Source organism: Hydra viridissima, unplaced genomic scaffold, assembly GCF_058129835.1.
Source record: "Hydra viridissima isolate aposymbiotic clone 2 unplaced genomic scaffold, HvirCarnegie_v1 scaffold_3, whole genome shotgun sequence".
Taxonomy (NCBI): domain Eukaryota; kingdom Metazoa; phylum Cnidaria; class Hydrozoa; order Anthoathecata; family Hydridae; genus Hydra; species Hydra viridissima.
The window spans coordinates 1,358,821-1,375,577 of NW_028324302.1; the positions used below are offsets into that span (position 1 = coordinate 1,358,821).

Genomic DNA, 16,757 nt, shown 5'->3' on the forward strand with positions numbered 1-16,757 from the left:
TGGAAATACTTAGCTGGTCGAACGTCCTAGCATTATTAAAGGCTGTTTATTAAAGCACGTTAATGTGATACAGTATAAAAGTAAATTCCATTTAGTAATAAACAGTTCCAGTTTTACAAAGAAGTGATACGTGTAAAAGGAGTAAAATAGAGTTCATGAGAAGTAGTTACAACAATATGAAGTATTTTAAAAAACTTGTTTTGAAACGTTAAAAAATGATTCGGTATGAGCTGAATTTTAGAAGAAGAAAAAGAAGAGGAAGAAGAAGAAGAAGAAATATGCCAAATCACATACCAAGGTTTATTATTGACGAAGCCAATCCTTTAGAAGTTTACAACAATCTAATTGGCGCTACTGATTTTCCAAAGAAACCTATTTAAAATTAGCTAATGACATTATTAACTACAATGTTTACAATTAAGATACCCTCTTTCATCTGTACAGCAACTGGCTATTGCATTTCCGTTTTATGCTACTGGTTCATTCCAAGTGAGTAGATATTCAAGAAACAGTTTCAGAAAATGGCACCTTCTCATTGTAGATCTTTTATTATGTTTTTAAATAAAAACATTTTATACCAACAAATGATAATATACTCAAGTAACAATAAATAAACTCTTTTAGAGAGTAATAGGAGATTAGGAGGAGCTGAAAGTTAATCAGTCAACTTTTTGAACACTTAAGAACACTTCAATTCAAATGGCTAACAAAAGATATCAGAACATAAAGTTTCCAACAGAAGCTGATTCTTTAATAAATCACCAAAAGTGATTATAAGTTTTCAAGGATATCTGGTTTTGCTATTACATACAAACTTTGAACTTTTCTTAGATAAAGAAAATATTTATATTTATCAACCATTATTTAGATTTTACTACATTTAAGGATTCCTAGGATGTATAGAAGCAATTGATGGAACACATTTTCCAATAGTAAATTCTGGTGGAGAAAGCGCAGAAATATTAAAACGAAAAGCGATTTTTTTTTTCTGAACTGCCAGGTCATTGCAGGTGCTTTAAAAGAAACTTTATCTGTTTGTATTCAATGGCCTGAAAGTGTTTAAAATTCATTTGTTTTTGCTAACTCAGCTATTAAACTATTTTTAAAAGCTCGCCAAAATATTAATGTTTTTGGTGATTCTGGCTATCCATGTAAACAATATTTAATTACACCTTTTTCTAACCCAAAAACGAAAGTGAAATCAGATACAATTACCGCTTGCGAAGTACGCACATGTTGAACGCATTTGTTGAATATTACTTTGGTATATCAAAAATATGATACACTTATTTTAACATTCCCTTGAGAACAAAACTGGAAAATTCCATAGCTATAATAATATCCTGTTTTGTGCTTCACAACATTGCCCTTCTACAAAATGATTATTTTGGAGGCAATAAAATACAAAATACCAATGAAGAATATGGTGCTGAAGCATTCACAAGAGATATATTTGCAGAAACAAAGAGAAACTTTGTCTGATTATGGATAAAGGTCTAATAACAAAATCATTATTTGCAAATATTTATACTGCATATTATTTCAAAAGAACTACATTTTATATTTCAACTAAGTATTATAAATGAAAAAAACAATTTCACTAAAAAACAAAGTGATAAACTAAAACATTCTAAAAAAATTTTGTATCTGATATTATTTGAAAATAATCATCCTCACATAGAATAATTCTGTTGTGTTGCTTTTTTTAAACTTTGTAAAAATTTTAACCGTGAAATTTTTTTTTGATAAATTTTCATTTTAATTTCATGTTCTTTTTGTTTGTATAGTTGCTTTTTCTGGAGTGAGTTTTTTTTATATTAGTTATTTCTACTTGTTTTTGCATTAGTTCTTTATCAAGAATCATGAATTTCATTATATTGCTCTTATGTATTTTTTTTAATAAGAGATTTCTGTTTAACCTTAATTTTTGTTCTTTTTCATGTGTTAATGAGCAAGATTCTATCAATGATTCAGTAAAAGATTTCTTTCTGTTTATATAAGTGGCCCAATAATTTCAGAAGACCTGTCTCCATATGTGATCTCTATTGACTTACAATTGTAAATGATATACTTACATATGAAAATGTACTGGAATACTAACATATGTAAATGGTATATATATTAGTAGGTATATATATATATATATATATATATATATATATATATACAAAATGTTATGTTGTATTAGCATTGAGAAAATTAATTTTGTTTAAAATAGTTTTCTTAGTATTAGTAAAAAAAAAAATATTATTTTCATTGAAGTATTAGAAAAAAGATAAATAAAAATACATTCTAGAATAGGATCATCCCCAAAAGGCGTCAAAATACGATTCTCTATTTTATAGAACATTTGCATGTATTTTAATTCAAATGGAATCTGTTAAAATGGAGAAATCAAGAGATATTGTCTTGATCACTTAAGTGGTACATACGACCAACCTACAACCTACGAGCACGAACTTGAAATTTTCAAGTCTCGTTTACACATTCGCTCAAGTCAATTTTTCAAGTCTGACTTGACAAAGTCGAACTTGAGATTTCAAGTCGAACTTGACTCAAGTTCGGTTCTTGCATTCCACTCTAATACAATGTAGCAATTATATTCTTTGTTTTGAAAAAAGATAAAAAACTTTTATCTAGACAAAGATGGTAAAAGTATTAGAGAAATTAGCTCCTTCTCCAGCTATGTAGACAGAAGAGGCTAAGTGTGGAATGCAAGAACCGAACTTGAGACAAGTCTCTGTCAATATAAACCTTGGTATGTGATTTGGCATATTTCTTCTTCTTCTTCTAAAAATCAGATCATACCGAATCATTTTTTAACGTTTCAAAACAATTTTTTTTAAATACTTCATATTATTGTAACTACTTCTCGTGAACTCTATTTTACTCCTTTTACACGTATCACTTCTTTGTAAAACTAGAACTGTTTATTACTAAATGGAATTTACTTTTATACTGTATCACATAAACGTACCTTAATCAACAGCCTTTTATAATGCTAGGACGTTCGACCTGCTAATAAGCATTTCTAATTGCATCGAAATAGAACATGTTGGATCATTACATACGAGTTACAGGATGTTTTAAAAGACACAAGATTTCACAATATTGGTATTCAGTCTTCTGTAATAAATTCATTGACAAAAATACTTTTACAATGTAATCTTTTAATGAATCACGTCAATATACCCAAGTAATTACTTTTGCTTGTAAAAAACTCATTTTCATATTTGCAAAGGTTGTAATAATTTATATAGTAATAGTAAAGTTTTGTTACGCATCAGCAAAATGATAATGGCAGTTTGCTTTTTTTTTCAAGTTTGGTTTCAAGATTGGTCTGGAGAAGACTTGAAAAAATGACTTGAAAATTCAAAAATTCTCGTTTTTCAAGTCTGACTTCAGTTTAAGTTCGCTTTTGGCATTCCGTTCAAGTCAGACTTTAGATTTGAAGTCTGACTTGAAATTTCAAGTCGGGTTCTTAAATTCGGAAAGAACTTTTGCTCTCTCAAGTCTGGTTTAATGTCAGACTTCTAAACGGTCTATTTTTGGCGGTTTTCAAGTCTGGCTTGAGTTGAAGTTCGCTTTATGCATTCGCTCAAGTCGCACTTAAGGTTTGAAGTTCGACTTCAAATTTGAAGTTTCTTGCATTCCACCCTATATATGATTGTAAGAATTTTATGAAACATGTAGTAGATATCTAATAAATGCAACAACACAAGATAATAAATGTACAGATCAACATATGCTCAAGTGTACTAGGGCGGGAAACCAGTTTTTTTCTAAAAAAAAAAGCCGAAAGCTTTAGGTAAATTCGATCGGTTGTTTCGTTAATAACTTATGCATACCGCGGTAAGCTTCGCTACCGAGAACTTTATGATTTATGCAAACCGTATTAGGCGTCATTAATTTCTTTTGTATATAAAAGCAATTTTTAAAAAACAGTTCTGTTGCGAATGACGCGTAAGATAATTTATATAATAAATTTACTGAAAACTACAGCCGAGAATATTGAGGAAATATAACCGAGTAAAATACAACCGAGACTCTTTTTTATTACATTTATCTTTGGCGCAACCGAACCATAATTTATTTATTAATTTTTATTACTTTTTAGTGAACACGACTGAAAACTGTGCACAAAAAGTACGTGACAAACGTTATCACTTTTGTTTTTGTTCTATAAAAAACAAAGTTTTATTATTGTAAAACAAAAAAAAGATTTTTATTTAATTTTCGAGCTCTATGTTAATTTAAAAGACTTTGTCACGATGTAATTGTATGGCTCAAAGCTCAACGGATATTCTGAGGCAAAATTTAGCCGAAAACGAGCGCTAATCTCTGTGCGCGGGCAGGTTTTGTAGTAAATATTGGCTACTTTCTAGCGCCTATCCTATCTCGTAGGTTACTTATAAAATATATATTTTAATTACATCAAGAAATTCATCAAAAAATCTTTCCAACGGCACCAAATATGTGGCATTTTGTTTAACTTTTTAACAAAATATCAACTATAGCATAAGTACAGTTTTTGTTTAAAAAACCCTGGTTTCCCGCCTTAGTTCACTTGAGTGACACGTAAATCTATAAAACTACTAATGTTGCTGGCTAAAATACAAAGCTTTTAATAAAATAGTTCTTTGAAAAATATAAGTTTTAAAAAATATTTACAAATATTGGTTTTGCTTTAATGGAGTTTACACTTTCGTGTTCAGAGTATGTTTGACAAGAAAGTGAAAAAAAGATAAAGTACCATACATACATACATACATACATACATACATACATACATACATACATACATACATACATACATACATACATACATACATACATACATACATACATACATACACACATACACACATACACACATACACACATACACACATACACACATACACACATACACACATACACACATACACACATACACACATACACACATACACACATACACACATACACACATACACACATACACACATACACACATACACACATACACACATACACACATACACACATACACACATACACACATACACACATACACACATACACACATACACACATACACACATACATAAGTTAACCATAGAATTGCGTATTAAAAATCATAATTACCTTGGCATTCTAACTCTTTAAAAAAAAATCCTTGAGGACATAAGCATTCAAAAGTTCCCTTTAAATTTTTGCAGGTAGAGTTTGCAAGCTTGGAATTCACCAAACATTCATCAATGTCTAAATTCAAAAACCTACATTTTTATAAAGATTAAAAAAAAAGAAAAAGAAAAAGTGTATTTCCTGGTATATATAGAGTTGTAATTATGTAATTAAAATGTAAGACATTTGTAGCATAGAGATGGTTGAGTTTATTTGAAATCTAATTTAAAGTGATTCTTGATAACTTTTAGTTTAAAAATATGTAGCAAAAAAACTAATTCAATTTTGCCTGATAGTAAAATGCTCTGAAAGGTGCAGCTTAATTATTGGTATGTACTGAATTCATAGTAACAATAAATGAGCACTGCTTTACATCAAAGTTCTTAAAAAATACACTGGATTTACTGCACATAGCAACAATTTAAACTAGTTGTTTAATCCTTGTAATATGTTTCCTAAATCTGAAGCAGCCTGCTTTTTCCAACTACTACAAAGCTTTTAATTTTCTTTTAAACTAACTTTCTTCTAAAAGCAAAACAGCTGTACTGTTTATTTAATCATCTTAGTTATAAACTTAGCGGCATAAGATGGTTAGTTTGGCAAAGAAGTAGTTAAATCAGACTGCTGAAAAGTCTGCTTAACTTGCTAATTATACATCTATTTCAATTTTTATTAGAAGAAATCTACAACAGGAGTAGATTCTATTCCTGTTGTAGATTTCTTCTATTAGAAGAATTTATTTAAGAATTTTTGATAGTATAAATTAAACTGCAAATAAAAGTACTTAGGTGCATCTGGAGTTGAAAAACAAGCTAAATAAAAATTTATTAGCCCACAGCGCTCTCCTTCTCTTGAACTTTTTCATTACATATTACATACAAAGTTAATGCTTAATGTATATTTATAAATACAATTTATGAATATAGTAAATTGCCATTCAAAAAAAATTACATTCTAAATACATTTTAAAATCTTTATGGAGTATCAAAATTCTTGAAAAAAAAATATGAATCATTTTTAACCAATAAAACATTTGATCATTAAAAATAGAAGCTTATTGAGGAATTATTTTTATTCTATTACTGTGACATAAAAAATTAACATTTATTTCAGTATTTGAAAGAAAATGAGGTAAAACATGCATGTAGCTAAAACAAACTATTTAAATTATGGCATATTTTTTGGAGTGCATTTCATAATATTATTTGGAGTGCATTCATAAGACTTTGTTAATTTTTCTATTACATAATAAACTCTGCTAAATTTGATAGTTGCTACTTCATTACATAAATGTTGAAGAGCTTGATACAAAAGGAATAGTTTCAGAAGAATCCAATCATGCTTGTGCCTGATGCAGCTGGTTAGTAAAAACACAAATGATGCTAGATTTATCCTTTACTTCACTTACCCTAAAGATGGCAGTATGCTAAAATCAAAAATTTGTTAAATAGATTTGCTAAAAATCAGTTTGTTAAGACATTTTTTCATTAATCAAGGAGTTTGATTGCTGTGTCACCAATTATCACTTGTAACATAATATTATATAACATTATACAACATTACTTATAAATTTTTTTTAATTATTAGGATCCTACCTTCACAATCTAGTAAGGCTTCATTAAATATAGAACCATTATAACAAAAGCATTTACTTGTTCCACTAAGATTTTCACAAGTTGAATTAGGATATTTGCAGTGCACTTTACAATCAATAATACCTACAAAAGAAGTGTGTATGAATACATTTAATTTATCAAAAAAGTTATATAGGGACCCTAGGACTTAATATTAGAGCCCCAGGTAAATATGTAAAAAGTACCAGGATATTAGGATGATATCTGCATATATTTAATCGAATATCATAAATACTTATCAACACATAAAAATGCTTATTTTAAAAGTAAGTACATAAGAGATTTTATGTACTTTTTTTAAATTTATGCAAATATACCCAATCTATCCATTATTGAAGTTCTAAATTAGAAACAACAAAGCTACACCAGTATTACGTTTCTTCCCTATAATACGTCTACAGAATACAAAATATTCTCAGAAAAAGCTATGCAAATTGTTTTTTACTATTTTTTTCAGGTTTCTCACTAAATCATAATGCAGCAAAAAAAAAAAAGTTGATTCAATAAGGGGTTTGGTCGAAAGAAACCGCCTTCAAAAAACAAAACAATACCAAGAGTTGAGCTTATTTACAAAGCTATTTTGTGTCAGACCAGATCATTCGCAGAAGACTGAAATAGGATTGGATGTGTCTCAACCAGTCAAGAAACCAAAACTTAATCCTTTAATAAAAAAAAGACTGTAGCAGACTTGAATCACCATCATTTTTGGTTGAAGATTGGGAAAGGATATCACAAATAAACTTTATTAACTTCTTTTTTCTAATTTAAATAAAAAATGCTTCTATCACTTACGTTCAAAATTGATTTGGATTTGCTTTTTGGATGGGTAGGGAAGATGAGTTCTCTACACAGTTCGGAAGATTGGACCAGTAAAATGGAGTCCTCAACAATTTTTTCTCCTAATGACAATGTTAAAAAATTTCAAGAACCTTATATACCAATGATGGTGCCAATTGTCACTCAGCAAAAAGTGTTATGGTTTACTTGAAACAGAAAAATATTGATATATTGATATGGTCAATTAGGAGCTGATAAGGCAAGTGGTTGGAAAGAAAATTAAAACTAATAAGATTTTCTGGAAAAAATTATCAAAATCTGAAAAATATGAACTATAAAAAAAAACTATTTGCTGAATATGAAAGGTGCATTGACGCTGTTATTGTTCAAAAAATCAGTTTTAAAAAATGTTTGTATTTGAATTATGAGGTTAAAATAAGCAATAATTATTGAAAATGTTTAAACTTTTTGGACTGTTCTTAATTAAGTGATACTTTGTGAATGAAAGTACATTATTTAAGTTGCACCATTATTTTTCTATTTGGATGAAAATTCACATTTACACAATATTTGTATAAAACTATCACTGGTCTAAATTTTTATCATAACTTAAGCCGCTGTTAAAAACAAAGAAATGCACCTCTTTTTAACTTTTAAAACCTTTGTTTCAGAAACGACACAGTCCTAGGCGTTCTTATAAAATTGCTTGCATCAAATGCTCTTGTATTGTCAGAGTACTAAAAGGCAAATTCAAATCCTGTGTGATCTTGGTAAAAGCATTTTAAAGATTCTATTTAACTTAATAAACAGCTATTTGATTTTTTCTTCCATTTTGATTCTCTTTCTCTTCTTCTTTCATATTCCGATTTGAGCTTCAATAAATTTGTTTACAGATTCTTCCTTAAGTGTGGATGCTTTTCCTCTGTTGTTTTCTATAGTTCATTTTATAGATAACGTTTATAAGTTTTTTAGAAAAAAAAAGAAAAAAAAAAAATCAATAAATGTTAAAACACATATCAAAAGCAGTGCATTAGAATGTATGAGCTATTTTTGAAACACAAAAAACAGTAAAATAAAGTTTTGGTCCATAAAAGTTCTGTTAGCGCGCCTAGAAATAAGTAAAATAACTGTTGCTAGAAATATTTTGCTTCAAAAGCATTTGGAAAACAAAAACAGTTGACACAGAATTTAAAGTTTTTCTCATAATCAGCTAAAATCTCTATGGTTAAGTAGACTTAGCATTATATGGCTAAGGTTATTTTTAAAAACAAAAAATTTATCATTTTAAAGATCTGACTTGTTCAAATCATATTAGTCTCACAAAAAAGTTACCTATGTCTGGATTTTACATCTGATATTTAAAAATAGATAAAAATTTTTATTTTCTATAAACTATGGTTTTTTAAAATTAATGTCACTGTGATGGATAAAAACCTTTCCTCTTGGGTATTATATCAGCCATTAACTGTTTATTGTTTATGTTAACAGTATTGTTTATAGTATTGTTTATGTAATCAGTAATATGCAGTTGATTGGTATTGAGTAAGATTGCACTAACTTTTATTTGAATTTTCACTACCTGGATTTTAACATCAAAAAAAAAAAAATGCCACAGAAGAACTGGAGAAAAAAGAAATTTAAGAGTATCATGCCAATTCCTCAATTTGTCACGATATGGATATGAACATTTTAGGTATTGCAAACTTTGCCAGAACTTCTTAACATTTAGCAAAATAAGAAAAAAAAAATAATATCAATGTTTGGACTAAAACATATCAACAATTACAATGGTAAGAAATTGTTATAATATTTATCAAAAGAAAGTAACTTGGAAAAAATGTGTGCAGTGTGAGATATGTATTGTAGGGGAGGTAGGGGAGCATTGGGCAGTCGGGAGGTTTGTGCACCCCCTCATTTCTCACAATCTATTATAGATATTTTTTGTTTTCTACCATAGCACTATAGTTTTATAACTGGCAACACCGCTCATCAAAAGTGTCAGCTGTCATTTCACTTGGTTGTCAAGTTACATGCGCTTAAAGGTTTGTTGCGTACAAAATATATTTATCTTGTTTGTGATTTGAAGAAAGATAACAAAGAAATCTGCAAGAAAGTGTAAGTATCTGTGTTAACCTCTTCTTTTGAACATTTGATAAAAATAAACTTATTCAAATTTATTTAAAAAGTGAGGTTGTGGGGAGCGTTGGGCAGGAGGGAGGTTTGGGTATGCCCAATGCTCCCTCTTTTTTTAGCGTGTTTTGTGTTTTTTAGGTGTCATAAATTTGTGCTTTTTTGCTATGCCAATTGGATTGAATGGTTAATCATATCTTTTCAGGACAATGCCGTTTTAAAAGAAAAATAAACGACGTGAAATCCCTAAAGATGTTATTTTGCGCGCATTGGAAGAGGTTTCTTAAGGAGGAAAAATTAAAACAACTGCGATTAAATATGATATACCCAGGTCTAACCTTCAAAGATACATAAAGCAGGGTGGCGTTGTAAAAGATATTTATTCTAAATTTGTATCATCCCAAATAATCACGAAAGATGAAGAAGAAAAAATTTCAGAATATCTTGTAACATTGTTTAAATTAAACCATGGAATGTCAAAACTGAAGGCACGCGAATTGGTTTACGAATACGCCACTGCCATTTATAAAAAATACCAGACAACTGGATAGAGAAGAAACTTGCATCCAAAGAATGGCTTAGGGGATTTTTTAAAAGACAACCTCAGCTTTCAATAAGGACACCAGAAGCTACCAGTCTCTCACGTGCCACAAGTTACAATAAGAAAAATGTCGGGGATTTTTTTGAAAATCTTAAAACTGTATATGAACGAGATCGCTTCGGCTCTGAGTCTATTTACAATATAGAAAAAACTGGATTATCAACAGTACAACGAACCCAGAAAGTGATTGCTCTCAGAGGCACCAAGCAAGTTGGGCAAGTAACGTCAGCTGAAAGAGAGACAATTGTAACGGTTTGCTGTGGTATTAATACATTGGGTAACTCAATACCACCCTTTTTAATATTCCCACGGGTTAATTTCAAAACATATATGCTAAATGATGCACCTGTTGCTTCAGATGGAGCGGCACATCCTTCAGGGTGGATGACAGCACCATGTTTTTTAAAATATATACACTATTGTGCAAAACACGCAAAACCTACCCCTTCCTCGCCAGTTCTATTGCTCCTGGACAATCACGAGAGCCATATTTCAGTACCAGTTCTCGATATTTGTAAAGAATCAGGCATTGTTTTAATGACATTCCCACCGCACTGCAGCCATAAACTGCAACCCTTAGATCTGACTGTCTATGGACCACTTAAAACTTATTATAACACTGTTGTAACAGATTGGATGGTAAGCAATTCTGGAAAAACTTTAACAATTTATGAAATCCCAAAATTAGCAACAAAAACCATCCCACTTGCATTCAAGTTGCAAAATATTCAAAAGGTATTTAAAAAACCTGGCATTTGGCCATTCAATTCGAACATTTTTTTTTATGAAGATTTTGTTTGTTCTTCTATAACTGATCGCTGCTTGCCGGAAGAGAATAATGTTGATACAGGAAAATTGATTTCAGACTAACCTAACATGGAACAGCCTTCAGCAAAAGAAAATCTGAGTCTAGAGGATCGTACAAGTTCAAATATAGAAGTCACTGGGTCATCTCAAATGGAATCTCTATCTAAAAGCCAGACTAGGGGCGCTATCAATGTAACACCTGATTTAGTAAGGCCATACCCAAAAGCCAGCCCCAGGAAATTCTATGACATGAAACGGAAGAAAGGAAAAACTAGAATATTGACAGACACACCCGAGAAAAGACTTATAGAAATGGAAGAAAAAGAAAGATAAAGAAAAAATAAGATCTAAGAGCTCAACCAAAATCAAAAATGCTCTAAAAACGAGAAAAGCAGGAAGATTAGCAGTGATGATGAAATAGTAAATGTTTCCGTTTCTGACAAAGCCCTTGTTGAAATCGATTCATCGGTAGAAGATTTTGATGTAGATGATGTGATTGTTTTGGATAGAAATTTCCTTGTCAATAACTTTGTGTTGGTTAAGTTTAACACCAAAAAAACTGTTTATCATTATGTTGGAATAGTCGAAGAGGTTAATCACTCCATGGCAACTGTAAAATTCATGAGAGCAAGTAAGTTAAGAAATACGTTTATGTTTTCTGACATCGAGGACGTAGCCAGCGTCCCCATGGAGGATATAAAGACAAAATTGCCTACACCAACAACATGGATAAAACGTGGCAGCCTAAAATATAATTTTGATAAGTCTCTTTGGGTCATACCAAATTTAAAATAAGTCTTATTAAGCCCAACATCGTGCAGTATTGATTCCAAGTGAGATTGTTTAATTTTTTGTAAAGTCTATAATGATTTATTTAAAGTCTATGATTTGGTTGCTTGTTAAAGTATTTAAAAACAGTACATTAAATTCTTAAAAAATAATTCAGCCATAGGTATATTTACACAGCTTGTCAATAAAACATTCCGAGAGCAAAGATTTAAGTAAATAGGTTTTTTTATTACAAAATTAATTCTATTTTTAAAGCATTTTTAAAAGTAATATTTTGATAAAATAACTTCTCCTGACTCATGAGTGTATAGTTTGTGCAACATGATGCTTATGAATGAAAATATAACGCTTCAAGAAAAATTATACCTATGCAGGATAAACCTTGATTTGCATATGCGTAGCCATTTGTACATGTGCAAATTCTATAAGTACCATTTTCAGATATACACATTTCATTTTCCATAATATCGAGGCTATCATATGGGTATTCATCTAAATATCGAAAAGCATTTATTAGAAATAAAGAAAAGCAATTTTCTATACAATTCTTATAAACAACATTTGTAAAAGAACTTATTATGAAATTGGTATATAGTTTTGAAAGTTTCTTATTAGGGACCCCATCAAGTTTGTTTACACATGTAAAATAAGTTTCTCTGAAATCTAAATATTATAGGAAGTCCCAAACAGACTTCTGAGTTTAGATATTATTGACTAGTCCTAGCTACTGGCTCTGAATTTACACAAACAGATGGTGATTTAAGATTTAAACTGCGTGCTACCAGACTCTTTTTTTAGCTTTGTGACAGTTTTGTCGCATATCCCATGGTAAAAGTAATGAATTTACAATATTATCTTTAACCAGTAGTACCTACCTATAGCCAGACATCTCTAAATCTTACAAAAATTATAACTTCAGTATTTTTATTAAAAGTTGTGAATAATACAACATTATTAAAATTATGACTTAAACAAAAACAATTGTAAAACTCACAAAATTTTTAACTCAAATTTGAACTTAAAAAGTTATAATGTTGAAACTATTTTCTAAATCTTCAATATTTTTCTTTCTAGAAAACAGAAATTACCTAAAAATTTTGCATTACACTTTTTATACAAACCATAAAAATAATAAAAAAAGTATTCTGAGTAACAAGTTATCATCTTATATGTAATCTTAAGATAGTACTCTCATTTTAAAATATAATAACTGAAATAATTGATAAATATTGTTTATCATATGGTACCAACATTTATTTATCGTTTAAGATGAATAGCTATTTAAAAATTGATGTGGAATTTGTAAATAATTTGAGTTAATATCATTTGTTTATACAATATGCTTGATGATAAAAATATTCAGAGCTTTGTAATAATCTTGTTCTGTAAATACCTCAAAAACAAGAACAAGGAGAAAATATGTCTTTTGGCTGATTAGCTAAATGCCACAAGGTCTTAGCTCAACAAAACTGTCCTCACAAAGAGGAAGAATGGCACTATCCTGTTACTACAAAGAGAAAACAAAGCAAACGATTTGTGATGTTAATCCCTTAATGTTTTTGATTTATGGTCAAGAGAAGTTAAGTAACTCATTGTTGATAATGTCAAGCGCGTATGATAAATTAACGAAAATATAAAAAATTATCTCTATATTAATCAAAAAGAACGGGGAAAAATTTAGAAATACTGTTTAACGTAACTCGCGTCAGATTCATGGAGTTATCCTCGTACATGAAGAAAAAGAGTTTCTCATAGTTTAAAACTAAATCGAATGTCGTAGTAATATAGAAAATATTGATAAAGCATATAAAGCAGGAAAGAGATGCATTTGTAAAAAACAAACCTTTTAAAACAAGATACCTCAAAGCAAAGAAAACATTGCCAGAGAAAAAAATATTATTTTTCAAACTTTGTCTAAAAGCGAAATAAATGCAAATATTTTGATAAAAAAACTTGACGATTTGTGATCAGCTTTGCAACTCTATCTTTAAAAAAGTGCTTCTTTTGGTAATCAAACAAAATGGAAAAAAAGTTAAACATAAAAAGTAACAACGTGTATACTATATGGTTAAATTCAGTATTTGAAATCCAGCATTTCTTTTTGTTCTAGCACTCACGCATCTTGGTTATGAGCGTAAAAAGATAAAAGTTTAACTATCATCATGTTTCAGAGAAAAGATAAACATCAAAAACTTGTTTAGAGTTTGTTTTTACATTCACTTTAATGTGAACTCAAACCTGGGTTTCCCTTAAAAATTTATTGACTTTTAATTACCATTAAAGAAATAGTTGACTAATTTTTTATCTTTGAGGCAGCAGTCAATAAGCTTCATTTTATTTAAACATTCAATTGAATTTACAGAAGTTTAGCTTTAGCAGTTTATGAGCAAGCTAGATCTTGGAACATAACTGAGAACTTTGAGAGACTGTTTTGACATTATAAGTGCCAATAGTTGTCTTCAACACGTTTGATTTTTTTTTATAGTCAGTTTTTTTACCTTTTTTTTTTTTTTATTGCTTTAAAGAGTTCAAGCATTAAAAGTTTAGTATATTTTGAAGTAACTATCAAATAGTTAGAAAGACAAATTTAGCGAAATTTAGCAAAGTTTAACAAAAAAAGGAAATTTGGGCATAATCATAAAAGAAATTCATTTCCCATTTCGTTTCATTAGTTTCCAGGGATATTTCTATATTTTCAGAGAGCAATTGTATCAACATCATTTAAATTCAATATCATTTAAACTATTTCATTATAAGCATCAGTGTGACTTTTTAGAGCTAGATAGTGTGATTTCATAGAGCTAAAGCTTGTATATTCACTAAAGGTTTGGATGTTGAGAGAACAGCTCAAGGAGACTAAAAATAAAAAATAAATAGTGAATTGTGAAAGCGCACTTAGCGTAAATTTCATTCAAGACGTTTTTTGAATGAAATCTTTGCAAAATACACTACAGTATGCCCTGGCATTACTTGATGATGGTTTTGAAGAGGACACATACTACAGCTGAGCTATACCCTCCTGACTCAGAGAGTTGAATACTCACTAAAGAAGATTACTTTTGATTATGCAGTTACTTAATCAAAAACGAAAATTGTTATGCAGTTATAGATACTCTGAAATTTTTCTTTATCCAGAAGGTCTACAACTCTATCAAATTGGCTGTTGCAACATAGATTTTAAAAGATACTGTAGGACAAGGAGTGGTTTTAATTTATGAATACATCAAGTTATACATTGTTGAAAAAAAAACAAATCCAGTTTCACCTGCTGCTAACAAAAATACTTGTTAAGGCTACCCAGATTGAGCGCAAAATGCACTTATGTTCATACACTGTAAACTTAACCATTTAAAAATACTGTTACAGTTTTGCATAGTTGCTTTTTTTTTTATTAGGGGAGAGGGGGTAGCTTTGGAAGGCGGGAAACCCCGGACACTTAGCGTGTAGCTGAAACTAAAGAAACTACTTAATCTTAAGTACCAGAATAACATTTGTTTAATAAAGCTGTGGCATATACAAAACATCTGTCTCAATGCACCAAAATAATTGTTTGGGAGTGCCAAACATCATATTTGGTTTACTTTTTGCGGTATCAAATTTTGATTTGTACCTTTAATTTTTTGTCAATTTGTGATCAAATTTGATTTATAATACGTATTTAAAAAAATTTTTTTTTTGTTACCTTTTAAACAATTTTAGTTAAACAGTTATTTGTGAATGAGGTCGGACACATTTTTGAATGGTACTTCCGGACAACTTTTCACAATATGAATTTTTACAATTTTTCAGATAAAGAAATTTATGAAGTGATAAAGTATGATTTTGAAAGTGAAGGATTTCTGTGTGTGCTTGGAGCTGCATTCAACTTGAATATTGTGTTTTTTCATTTTTCTTTTTTTATTTAGTTAACTCAGACAGTGGCATTAACTTGTAAACACCATAAATTTCAAGCTTACTGTTTTCCAATTTGTTTTCAATTAGTAAATGTCTAATTTAAAATTCTAAATTAAGGTGTTTTGAAAATTAATGCATCCTCAAATAATATGTCAACCCTGTATAGCAGAGAACTGAATGGAGATTTTTTGAAAGGAAAGAAATAAGGTCAAAAACTATCAAAAACTAATTCATACAATTTTGGAGACAGATTATGTTACAATTGACTAAGACTAAACTTAATGTTTCGCATATTCATGACTTATAACCCCGCAAACCTGAAGCTGAAAACATTCCCACAACCCTGAGGGATTAGGCACAAAAATTGTGTTAAAACTATTCGTAACAAAGATTATAATAACTGGGGTGTGTTTGTGGCATTATGTAGTTTAAATTATGAATAAAATATCTGCCAATTGCTGAAAAAAGGAACTGAAATCATGTAAAAAGATTGAGTCCGGGGCTGATTGAGTCCCAATTTTTGAAAGTTGATGATTTTCTTATGTAATTTATTTTGAGTTTTGTGCTTTTGTTAAGTACCCTTTCATTGTTTATTTGTTTTTAATTCAATAAGTAAGTGCCTATAATTTCATTAAAATAGATTTTTCACTTTATTTTCCATTTGCATATGGGGAATATCTCTTGTATTGTTAAGTATCCGGAGCTATCAATTTGTCCCCTACTTACTTGCTTATTTAGATTATTCAAAACATTATTCACAATACTTATTTTCAATACTTTTCTTCAGTTTTGTTTAGATTCAATTAAAGTATTTTATTTTTCTTTCAATAAACATTGTAGCAATCATAAATTGCTAAATTTATATCACATGATTCTTTGTAGTTAATCAAAATATCAATAAAACTTTCCAAAGTTTCTTATTTAGTTATTAAACATAAATATCAAACGACTAAGAAAGT

The 16,757-nt window shown here is 29.5% G+C and overlaps 1 protein-coding gene and 1 pseudogene across 1 annotated transcript in view; one reads left to right on the forward strand and one right to left on the reverse strand.

The window, feature by feature from the left end:
• The window catches only part of LOC149890540 (uncharacterized), a 45,740-nt gene that overhangs the window by 15,760 nt on the left and 13,223 nt on the right, over positions 1 to 16,757 (reverse strand). Inside the window, exons 6-8 of the mRNA XM_090081151.1 lie at positions 12,271 to 12,396; positions 6,762 to 6,884; positions 5,128 to 5,244 (exon numbers count right to left, since the gene is read on the reverse strand). Coding sequence (XP_089937277.1) covers positions 5,128 to 5,244; positions 6,762 to 6,884; positions 12,271 to 12,396 — 366 coding nt within the window. The remainder of the gene's footprint in view (positions 1 to 5,127; positions 5,245 to 6,761; positions 6,885 to 12,270; positions 12,397 to 16,757) is intronic.
• Positions 10,639 to 11,971, forward strand: LOC149890541 (uncharacterized; annotated as a pseudogene).